Source organism: Canis lupus, chromosome 4 (assembly GCF_011100685.1).
Source record: "Canis lupus familiaris isolate Mischka breed German Shepherd chromosome 4, alternate assembly UU_Cfam_GSD_1.0, whole genome shotgun sequence".
NCBI classification, from domain to species: Eukaryota; Metazoa; Chordata; class Mammalia; order Carnivora; family Canidae; genus Canis; species Canis lupus.
In genome coordinates, this window is record NC_049225.1 from 67,308,802 (window position 1) to 67,320,866 (window position 12,065).

Below are 12,065 nucleotides of genomic sequence, written 5' to 3' on the forward strand. Positions count from 1 at the left end.
AAAGAAATAACAATGGCTCGGCACTGCTTGAAATAAGAGCAGCCCAACGGCCTGCCACATGGCTCAGCCCCTCACTTCTAGCCTCACCCCTGCCTCCTCTGGGACCCCAAATCACCACAACCACCACCTCAGATGCCAAGCCATACAACTTGTAAACAAACACTTTTAGAAACCCCATTGAAAGTAGTTGGAAAGCTGAATAAGCCCACGAAAACCTAAGGTGAGGGAAAAAAAGCGAGGAACAAACCTGAGATTGCGTTAGTCACAGACATCAGTGGTGAGTGGAGGGCAGGGGTCACTCCCCAGACAGTGTGGTAGCCCACGATGCCGGCCAAGCCAAACGTGGTCACCATCTGGGAAAAGGCTAAATTGGGCGCCACAAGGCCCAAACCCAGTATCCCAGTGAGACCTACAGAGAGAGAAGAGTGTGAGCTGACATCCAATTATCTCAAGATTAAAAGCACACACACCCACACCACAAACAAACATGTGAAATAGTCAATGCTTTTAAATTCTACACCCAATAATGAGATTTTTTACACATTTCACAATTGGGTTCCAGGCGAAGGTGGGGAGGTTGAAGGTATTACGAACAAAACTCAACTTCCTGACCACGACCTCCCAAAACAAAATGAGCTGTAAGGATCTAGTAAAATTTATGAGTCACCTTAGTAACAATTTCCCCATTGTCCTCTTCCCTGTTTTAACTTTCACTGACAATGCCACATGTGTTTATACAAGTGTTTTCGTTCCAGAATTATAGACCTATACAGGATCTACGAAAGCATTTTCTACTTGGGCAAGACACGACCTTTACAAGACAGGACTTTTTTGAAGCCAATTTCACGTCACTCAGCTTTGGCTGAGGAAGAGGGATTTTAAAAAGAGTAGGAAGGATTTCATTCACTCCAGCACCTCCCCAAAACATATGGCTTCCACCCACCCGGGACAGAAGTTTTGCAATTGCTCCTGAATCTGGACTGGATTGCTGGCCAGGGCAGTCAGCTCCAGCCTCAACACCAAGTCAGCAAACAGGGTTTTACAAAGAAAAGGAAAAAAAATACAAATTAAATTAAGAATGTGCAGAATACAAACAGTCAGCTCCGAACATACATCTTTAATTATTGCCTTTCCTAATAGCAAACATGTGGATGGCTGTTCTGCAACAGAAGGAAGGGTTACCTAGTGGTCAGTAAAAACAGAATGCTAATGGGGGACCAGGGAGATGGAATTCAACTTTCTTAAATAATGTACTTTTTTCCCTTGATGTAAAGTATTTATAAATGGCACACTAGGGGCACCCAGGTGGCTCAGTGCCTGAGCATCTGCCTTTGGCTCAGGTCATGATCCCAGGGTCCTGGGATCGAGTCCCGCATCGGGTTCCCCACAGGAGCCTGCTTCTCCCTCTGCCTGTGTCTCTGCCTCTATGTGTCTCATGAATAAATAAATAAAATCTTAAAAAAAAAAAAAAAGGAATATGTTTTCATAAGCCAGACTGCCTCACTCAAATCGTGGGCCTACTGCTTGCCAGCTATGTGATCTCAGGCAAGTTACTTAACTTCTCTGTGCTATAGGATCATCATCTGTAAAACTATTAACCCTCTCTGTCCTCATCTGGAAAAAGAAAATAATAATATGCCCACCTCACTGAGGTCTTGTAAGGAGTAAACAGGTTAAGGCATATGAAGTCTTTAGCACAATGCCTGGCATTCATGAAATGACCATGTTAATCCAGAAGCACTAAATTATCATAATCTGGAGTCCATTTTTTGTTGGGCATCTAAGAAATCACATATCTGAAGGCTTTTTATCAACTCTTTAATAAACTAATATCTTTTCTATAGCATGTTTAATAATGTCTAATATGCTATTTCTACAGTCTTTATAACAAAGGAAAGAGATAACAGGGTCATCTCCCCACCATCTCTTGTGTGCTCAAACCATGCCTGAACAGTAGACACAGATAGAAAGATTCCAGCCATTTCCTTAAAGGCATGTGTGCTGGCTTCCTATAAGCCACCGTGGAGCCCATTTGTTTTACAATCTTGTCTTCTAAACACACACATACATATTCATGATCTGTATCCTGTGAGCTCAATAATTCATGGCTTACTGACTTAGGTTGATGGATGGAAGTTTTTTTGGGGACTGGAGAAGATGGAAATTTTGAGATGCCGGGAGCAGCCACGTTTGTGAGTCACCCTTTCACTGTGACTCTGTCTGTGGGCTAGGTGGGCTGGGACCCTCTAGGGCCCAGTTGGGCTCCCACTAGCTAGGGATGTTTTTTACTTTTATGCTCAGTAAAACTTGTGACTAAAGGTTAAAAAAAAAAAAAAAGGTAGAGAAAAAAAGGGAAAAGAAAGCAAATCATATTCTTTGAAGAATGCTATTCAAATAGATTCCTAACACACACATAAAAGAAAAATACTGGTTTTTATTATAAAGAAGGAAGTTTAAATATAAGGCCATTCCTTATTCACTAAAATATGCTAATGTCCTATCTATTAAAAAGCAATAAACCTTGACTTAACAAACAAGGGAAAAATCTAGGAGGAAAAAAAACCATCAGATGTGCCTCACTGTATATCCTTACCAAGAGCAAAGAGAAATGGAAATTTACAGTCCTTTCAAGAATCCTCGGCAGGTATAATATAATTATCTGGTTTCTTTTTTTTTTTTTTTTAACAAGTTAAGTGCAAGTAGGGACACTGCCCCATTTATTCACCATGTTCGCAACTAGAGGCTTTTCAGTCATTTTGCTGAGACTTGCTCTTTATTCAGGAGAGTTACATATTTCTTGTTCAAACATCTGGGCTCGCATGGGAATTTGGAGAATGCTGAGGCTACAAGAATTGTGTGCCTGGTGCTGGTCCTTAATGCTTTATAGTTTGCTTTTGTTTTGTGTTTGCTTTGGCTCTAAGTAGATCTAAATACTTTTAATTCATTCTATGAGGAGAAGCCAATTTAAAACCAAATGTCCATATTTCACTCTAACAATTCATAACCAAAATGAATATTTATCACTATTTTACAATGACTGTGTAATGTGTTCATACAGATGAACTAAAAAGCAAAGAATCTGTGTTAAATTGTGAAGAAAGAAATGAAAACTTAAAAACTGAATTTTTTTACCAGGTGAAGAACTTAGGATGTTAGACCATCAGTCAGGGCTATTCCTGTCTCATACCGTTTACTCTTCAATGCAAACATGTGGCCCCCAGTCTTACCCATGTGCAGATGATCACAACTGATTTTTATAACTCGTAAAGATAAATAAATAACCACATTTATAGGCACTTAAACACAATCTGGCACACACTCGATGTATTTGATGTAAGGTAAAACTATTAACAGCCATATTTGAAATGTTTTCTATGAAAGAAAAGCATTAACAGCCTGTATATGCTTTTACACATTCACTCTAGTAACCAGCAAGTGCCAAGTGCCTGTATCTCTGGGGTCAACCATCAATGCAGTCTCCAAAGCTGTGGAGGACAGACTAATAACACATTAACAAAAACTTGTTTCCACCAGGCCCACTTCCTAATGGAATCCAAAGGAGAACAACAGGATTTCATTCACCAATTTTGCCAATTAATGCATTTCTTACAAAATCCAAATAATCAGGACTCAACCCTCATGAATGTGGTCCTCACCTGCTGTATATCCAGAAGCCGTAGACATCGTCTTCCTAAAGGGGGTGACGGTAGCTGCTTTCTCAGCTTCCAGCTCAGCTACCGTCTTCGGTTTTACTGGGGCACCTTGAGGAATATTTTTGGGGGTGGGAGCGGGGAAAATCACTTCACCATCCTAATAGAAATTAGAAAAACAGAATTTTTTCAACAGTCAACCCAGCATTTCAAAAACACAGAAGATAGTGACAGTCCTGGGGGGGGGGGTGTTGCTCTTTTTAAATATAATTTTTTTAGGGTCAGCCCTGGTGGCTCAGCAGTTTAGCACTGCCTTCAGCCCAGGCGTGATCATGGAGACCCGGGATCGAGTCCCATGTTGGGCTCCCTATATGGAGCCCGCTTCTCCCTCTGCCTGTGTCTCTGCCTCTCTCCCTCTCTCTGTGTCTCTCATGAATAAATAAATAAATAAAATCTTTTAAAAATAATTAATTAATTAATTAATTATTTTTTTTAAGATTTATTGTTAAGCAATCTCTATACCCAACATGGGGGTTGAACTTACAACCCCAAGATCAAGAGTCATACGCTCTACTGTCTGAGCCAGCCAGGTGCCCCTTAAATATAATCTTAAATAAATTCATGACATTTATAACTTACTTTATAAAAATACATATGTATATATAAATATTTGTTTGTTGCATGCATAGATATACAATTTCTATGTGCACAGAACATATATGGAAAAATATAGATCAATCCCCTAAAAGATAATAGGTAGCAGAGGGAAAGTTTAATTTTTACTTTATTAAGTTCTGTTTGTTTCTGTTTTTCAAAAGCAGCGCATATTTTCGATCAGCTCATGTGTATCTAAGCCTCTGTGATATTCTTACTGATTTTCTCTGTGAAATTGTTCTGCATTTCTAAACAATTTTCACTGGCATAAACCCAACAAATGAACACATTACTAGATGATACCTCAATTCCAAAATAGGATCCTTTCATAAATAGAAGTCCTAAAACTCAGGAAGGAACAGGTCTCTTTACTTACTTACCTTCATCACTACAGTTCCTCTAATGACATGACCCATTGTACCAAAGTCAAAGTCGTCTTTCACTTCAAAATAAAAATTATCTTTGTCAGGGCTGATGGCCTTCAGGAGCTTGGTGATGTTGTTGGAATACAGGGTACTGGCCTGAGTGGCCATTCGGCTGGGAAGGTCTGTGTAGCCTATGTGAGTAACTCCCTACATGAACAAAAATACAGTCAGAAAGGTCTAGTTCTATCAGTTCACATTCCTTCTAGGATACTTCTCAGTCATAGTCAAGGCTAAATTGTGAAATTATAGATCTTTATAAACATATACACATCTCACAAGTACAGATTTCAAAAAGAGCTTTCTTTAAATATGCCTATTTTTAATTTTAAAAATTTTCAGGCCTCAGTTTCTCTGAATCCTTAAACGAATAAACACTCTCTTACAAAGCACTAAAGACATGGGAGTTACTTTATAGATAGAAGAAGCTGTTTGCTGTACCTTATGAACATAAAGTTCTCCTGGCTTAGTAGTTTCAAAGTTTCCGCCAGCCTCAGCAGCCAAATCCACAACAACTGAACCTTCCTTCATTGACTCAATCATTTCTTTACTAAATAAAACTGGAGCTTTTTTACCTAATAAAATCAAAGAAAACAGTACAAATTATACTATACTTCTTAAAACTCTCCTAATTATTACTGTAGTCTCTGGATACTCAAAAATTTAACATCTGAAATTTTAACTCTTTCAAGATACCCCAAAAGTTCATCACAGAGGTGAAATCGGTCATCCTCCTAGGAGGAACTACAGTAAGTATGAACTCCAAAGTCAATATGCAGGAGGGAGCCATCTAGCCAGCAAGCCAGCCTTGCCGTTTACTTACTCAGCATGGAAATCCCAGCGCTCTTCTTCCATACTGGTTTATATCCAGGACCACTCATGAAGACAAACATTTTGTCTATTGTTTTTTTTTAAATGCATAACAGTAAGCTATTAAAGAAGCTATGCGCACCTAAATTGGACAATTCATAAAGCTCACAGATGTCAAGGGAATATTCAATAGTAATTTATGAATTACAAAATGGAATATTTCCAAATATCATAACAAACTTCACCATATTTTCCTACATGTTATATTAATCTTCATTTAACACAGGATACAGTCAAGGAGAGACAGGGAAATGCCATAAAATGAAGACAACAGGAAATCCCAATTTGGGATTGGGATTGGAAAACACTCATATACTTTTTTTCCCCCTTAACACTATTTATTCGGCTTCTGAGGAGTCAAGCCCTGGTGCTCAGAATATACTGGCAGGTAAACAGAAAAGATCCCTGTTCTTACGGAACAATCTAGTCATGAGATAGTTCACTTTTTAAATTTATTCACTAATTCTTATATAGAAGATAAAGCACCAGGCAGCCTGGGTGGCTCAGTGGTTTAGCGCCACCTTTAGCCCAGGGCGTGATTCTGAAGACCCGAGATTGAGTCCCACATCGGGCTCCCTGCATGGAGCCTGCTTCTCCCTCTGCCTGTGTCTCTGCCTCTCACTCTCTCTCTGTCTCTCATGAATAAATAAAATCTTAAAAAAAAAAAAAAGAAGATGATGATAAAGCACCAAACACAAGGATTTTTTAAGCTAAAGTATATTAGTTATGTTCAACGTGGCCCACACTGTCAGTATATTACCATGTTCATTTCACAGAACGATACATACATCAGCCAAAAGACAAAGGAAATAAACTTGAGACTGACAGTAGGAAAGCAGATAGTTAAGAGCCAAAGTATCTTATCTCCTCTTTTAGAAAGTTTTCAACTCTGTGTTTACAGGATTTTAGTGAAAACATCACCAATTTTATAAATGAAAATTAACATACGATAAAATTTGCACTATAATAATCTGCTTTTCAATCTACTTGTTTGGAATACATGCAATTCAAAAAAGAAAAATAAAGATTTGTAGCACATGTGGGAAAAAACGTTGTAAAGGCACAAATGGGTATTTATATAGTATCTCTCTCTATCTCGATGCAAACTTCATAATTACAAGTTAAAGTCCAAATCCCAAGCCTCCTATTACTGAAGGCCTTCCTCCCTGAGTATAAGCATTCTTTCTCACATTCTCTCTCATTACTACCCCACTGGACCTTCTGCTCCAGCCACAAGGAGCTAGCTGCCACATGGTTTTTTGGATAATCTTTTGGATCACCATGAAATTTCAAGAATGAGAAGATATTTTCCCCAAAGACAACACTCTGAAGTCCTAGTGGTTTCATCACTTCTCAAAATTCTCTGGAACTATTCCTTTCCTCTACTCTCCACACTACAATCCAACAAAGCCATCTTGAACATTTAAATTTCACTCAAACATGAGAATTTGGGGATGCAAACAACATACGTCTGAGGACTCTTCCCCTCTCACCCCTAAAAAGGGCAGGCTGCTTAGCTCCACAACAGTTTAAAGCTAGGACCAATTGGTTGCATCCAGAGAAACTGGCAAATTTAAAGTGCCAATGTGTACTTTCTAGATGTTTACAATCATCTACCTTCCCCTTCTGCAGTCCACAGCCTCTTCTCCATTAACCACCCTCTTGTTTGCTACAGCATCTCCTCACATCTAATTTTTTCCCTCCGGTCTTAGGCTGATATGATTTAAAGCATATTAACCTGTGATTTAGGTCCAGGTCCACCCCCCTTGACTTCTAACTGCACCAACTTTACAGCCATCAACTTTGCAAATCTGTTTTGGCATCTAATCCTCCTGTTCTAAAAATTCTGGATTCCTTCTTCTTTTCTGCCCACCTATAGCTAAGGATCAGTTCCTGGACTGTAATCCTACTGACTTCACAAGACCTCAAGTGCCCAAAACCATTCAGGCTCCCTAGAAAACATTTGATATACTACTTACTTGTCTTCGATTTTACTCACTCAACCTTCACCAAACAATTATGCGGTAGCTGACACAACTTTAAATGCACAGACACACACACATAAACATGCATGCATCTTAACAAAGATAATAAGTGTTCTGTCTGTACTGTCACTCAAGTTCTATCACTTTTAAAAGAATAGGATATTCTTTCACATAAAATAATTTATTTAGTCAAATAACTAGAGGGGGAGTTAAAATGTATTTAAGTCACAAAGGAACATTTAGAATACATGAAACTATTTTCAGTAAAATGCACACAAGGAAATAGTATGGATAGGCTGCTGCCATGAGGTAGAACAATTTTATATATATATGAACGTTTCATATAGATTTATATACATACGTAAAATACTACATATACTATATAGTTTCTAGTAAATTCTACATCATGTAATGTTTAACCATAGCAGGATATCTTTTGGAGTGGTAAGAATATTTTCTTCTTTGTACTTTTTCCTTATCCCCTAAATTTTCTATAAGAGCCAGTTTTAATTCTATAATTAAAAAAAAATCCTTAAAGGCTACAGGGAATATAATGATGACTATAACAGTGCAGCTGGCTTTAAGCATTCACATGTGGATTAATTTTTTGAAAATTCTGAAAAGTACAGAAATGAAAATTGAAAACAGAAGGGAAAAAAAGAGAGCCAAAAGAGGAGCAGGGTAGTACATAAAAGTTCCAAATGAGCAAGTCCTCAAAAGAATAGTTCAAGAAGAGGAAAGACTGAGAAGGCATTTCAAAATACTATCTTACCCTGATGGCCTACTAGGGTAAAAACCTAACATATGATAAATATGGCATCACGAAATGGAAGGAACAAAAAGGAGTAAGATGATCAGTAGGGGGCGGGGGGTAGAATATACCCAAACCTAATATCAGACTTCAAGTTAAACCCTAAACTAGGGACGCCCAGGTGGCTCATCAGTTGGGCACCTGCCTTTGGCACAGGTCATGATCCTGGTATTGGGGATCAAGTCCCACATTGGGCTCCCTGAGAGGAGCCTGCTTCTCCCTCTGCCTATGTCTCTGCCTCTCTCTCTCAGTCTGTGTCTGTCATGAATAAATAAATAAATTTTTAAAAATTGCCCTAAACTCTATAGATCAGAATGAATTATAAAAGAGAATCAACCTCTGGGGCACCTGGCTGGCTCAGTCAGAAGAGAATGTGACTCTTGATTTTAGGGTTGTGAGTTCAAGCCCCATGTTGGGTATAGAGATTACTTAAATAAAACTTTTAAAAAGAGAGAAAGAATCAACCCATAGAAAAAAAGAAAAAAGAAAAACCCTGATGAATATTTCTCTAGTCTTTGAATTAAAAAGTATTTCTTAAGGCAACAGGGAAAATAGGGAAAGCATCAATAGATTTAAATATGAAATATGTATATATTACAGTCCTCAAAAATCAATGACAAGAAATTAATAAAAAGCTCACAGTATTTAAATTTACAAAAATAAAACACTAAGATCCTAATACATGAAAAACAAATTCAAATGGTCAATTCTAAGAGAAATGGCAACAAACTTAAAAAAAAAAAATGTTCACCCTCAGTATGAATCAGAGTTACAAAAAGTGAGATACTTTTTTTTGCCTCTCAAAATGAAAGACTCAAAAAAATCATAATAATGGGGGCATCTGGCTGGCTCACTCAGTAGAGCATGCGACTCATGATCTTGGGTTTATAAATTCAAGCCCAAAACTGAGTGTAGAGATTGCTTAAAAATAAAATCTTTTTAAAAATCATTAATAATGTTGAAATGAAACAATTAGCTGGATGATCTATTTATGAGATTATGAACTGCACAAGTTTCAGGAAAGCCAACATGTTTATCAACATGTATCAACTGGTCAAAAATATTGATATCTACTCATCCAATAATTCTACATCTAAGATTTGATTAATCCAGGGGAAATAAATAAAAATATACTCACACTCTAGAATAACATAGAAAAAAGGGTAGGCCATTTTTAATTGACAAAATGTCAAGTTAAATGAAGAGCCCAACTTTGGGGAAACCATTAAATAAAATACGGTGCATTCTAAAAAGAAAATTCTACAAAACCACTATATTCACAATGATTTCTTAATGACTCATTAAGTTATATGAAGGAGAAAAGTTACAATATACTATTAAATGGGGAAAATAAGAATGAAATTGTATTCTGATTCAACTGATAAAAATGCATGGAAAAAGACTAAAAGGAAATGGTAAAACATTAACAGTATTTCTTCCTGAGTAGAGAGATTACGGCTGAGCTTTACTTTCTACTTTGTACTTTCCTGCATTTCCAAAAGTCACATACTACTTTTATTAAAAAATAATAATAATAGTGGGGCACCGGGGCAGCTCAGTGGTTGAGCGTCTGCCTTTGCCTCAGGTATGATTCTGGGGTCCCAGGATGGAGTCCCACATCAGGCCCCCCACAGGGAGTCTGCCTATCTATCGCTCATGAGTAAGTAAATAAAATCCTTAAAAAATTAAAAAAAAAACAATAGTAAAGTACCCCTGCATAACCACAACCAGTTTCTTCTGTAGGTCGAGTTGTACTAGAAGAGGGGCACCTGAGCGGCTTCATCTGTTGAAGCAGCCAATTCTTGGTTTTGGCTCAGGTCATGATCTCAGGGTTATGGGACTGATCTGGAGTTGGGCTCCACACTCAGCATGGAGTTTGCTTGTCCTTCTCCCTCTATTCTTTTCCCCAACTCACATACTCTCTCTCTCAAATAAATAAATATTTCTTAAAAAAAAGAGTTGCACTAGAATTAAAACAACTTAAAAATGGCACTAGACCAATATAGTTACTTATCAATTGAAAATTGCTACAGCAAATGAAGCCTACCCAGGACAGCCTTTCAAAAAGTACTTCTAAAACACTTCCAGAGTGAGACAGAGACCAAACTACGGATGGATAGGAAACAGGAAGATTTTTACATGATAAAACATGGAGAAGAATATATCCAATGTTTAGTTCAAATCCTTCAAATATAAAGACATGTCCCATATGCCCCAGAGACAGCCTGGTATAGAGTCTAGATAGAAGAATAAAACATAAAATGATCATATCAGATGTTTCAAGACATAACTGTAGAAGTCAGAAGAGTTAATGCGGTGCCTGGGCAGCTCAGTCGGTTGGGAGTCTGCCTTCAGCTTGCGTTGTGGTCCCAGGGTCCTGGGATCCAGCCCTACATTGGGCTCCCTGCTCCATGGAGAGCCTGCTTCTCCCTCTCCCTCTGCCCCTCTCTACCCACCCCCACTTGCTCACGTGTTCTCTCTTTCTCACTCTCTCACTCTACTCAAATAAATAAATAAAATCTAAAAAGAAAAAAAAAGTCGGGGATCCCTGAGTGGCTCAGTAGTTTAGCGCCTGCCTTTGGCCCAGGGCGTGATCCTGGAGTCCCAGGATTGAGTCCCACATCAGGTTCCCTGCTTCTCCCTCTGCCTGTGTCTCTGCCTCTCTCATGAATAGATGAATAAAATCTTTAAGAAAAAATAAATAAATAAAATAAAAATAAAAAGTCAGAAGGGTTAATTAAAAAGGCAGATAAGAGTTATTTTTAAGGGATCCCTGGGTGGCGCAGCGGTTTAGCGCCTGCCTTTGGCCCAGGGCGCGATCCTGGAGATCCGGGATCGAATCCCACGTTGGGCTTCCAGTGCATGGAGCCTGCTTCTCCCTCTGCCTGTGTCTCTGCCTCTCTCTCTGTGTGTGACTATCATAAATAAATAAAAATTTTTTTTAAAAAAGTTATTTTTAAAAAAGCAGGTACAACTGGGCTTTCTCCTTTGACTTCTCATTTCGGTTAATTTTACAATTTTTTCTGCAAAACATAAGATACACAAAAAGACCAAAATTGTTACATTTCCTCAAACTACCTCCCCTCAAAACAATAATGCCAACAAAAAATGTAAAAATAGAGAAACTTTTTTATGTATTTCTTGGTACAATGCAAGCTTGGGTAAAATATCTGGCAGGATATCCAACTTCATGAAATATTTCTTGGTTCCTTCTGGTTCTTGGACATTACATTCCCTGGTAAAATTATTCTGTTCCCTCCCAATTGGGGACATTTATTTCTGTACTTTAGCCAAGAGAATGGCAGGACATCGTGCATTCACAGTCATTGTTCAAACATTCATTCATTCATTCACTCAACTAATAATTTATTGCCTACCATGTGCAGGCTGGGTAGGAAGGAAAATTTCCCTGATAGCTCTGAAGACTAATATTTTAGGACTGCAAGAAGTTGCATTCAAAAGTAGCAGTTTTCTTATCTAAAATAGCTGAGGTATGTAAAGCAGTCATCTAAAAATCTGTAGTTTCCCAACTGGTTGGCCATTATTTAGGTTGAGTAGGGCTGGCACAGATTAGAGTAAGGTATCCCTGAATCTCTGTGTACATCATGAAATAACTGTAGACTGAAAAAATGCCTCACATGTGCATCGTTTCTAGATGTATGCATGTATGGTT

At 38.1% G+C, this 12,065-nt stretch overlaps 1 protein-coding gene across 4 annotated transcripts in view; it reads right to left on the reverse strand.

Moving 5' to 3' along the window:
* The window catches only part of NNT (nicotinamide nucleotide transhydrogenase), a 94,277-nt gene that overhangs the window by 43,713 nt on the left and 38,499 nt on the right, over positions 1 to 12,065 (reverse strand). For all 4 annotated transcript variants that reach the window (XM_038535151.1, XM_038535149.1, XM_038535150.1 and 1 more), the window contains 4 exons: positions 5,168 to 5,301; positions 4,685 to 4,876; positions 3,657 to 3,810; positions 248 to 409 (listed from right to left, as the gene is read on the reverse strand). In XM_038535151.1, coding sequence (XP_038391079.1) covers positions 248 to 409; positions 3,657 to 3,810; positions 4,685 to 4,876; positions 5,168 to 5,301 — 642 coding nt within the window. The remainder of the gene's footprint in view (positions 1 to 247; positions 410 to 3,656; positions 3,811 to 4,684; positions 4,877 to 5,167; positions 5,302 to 12,065) is intronic.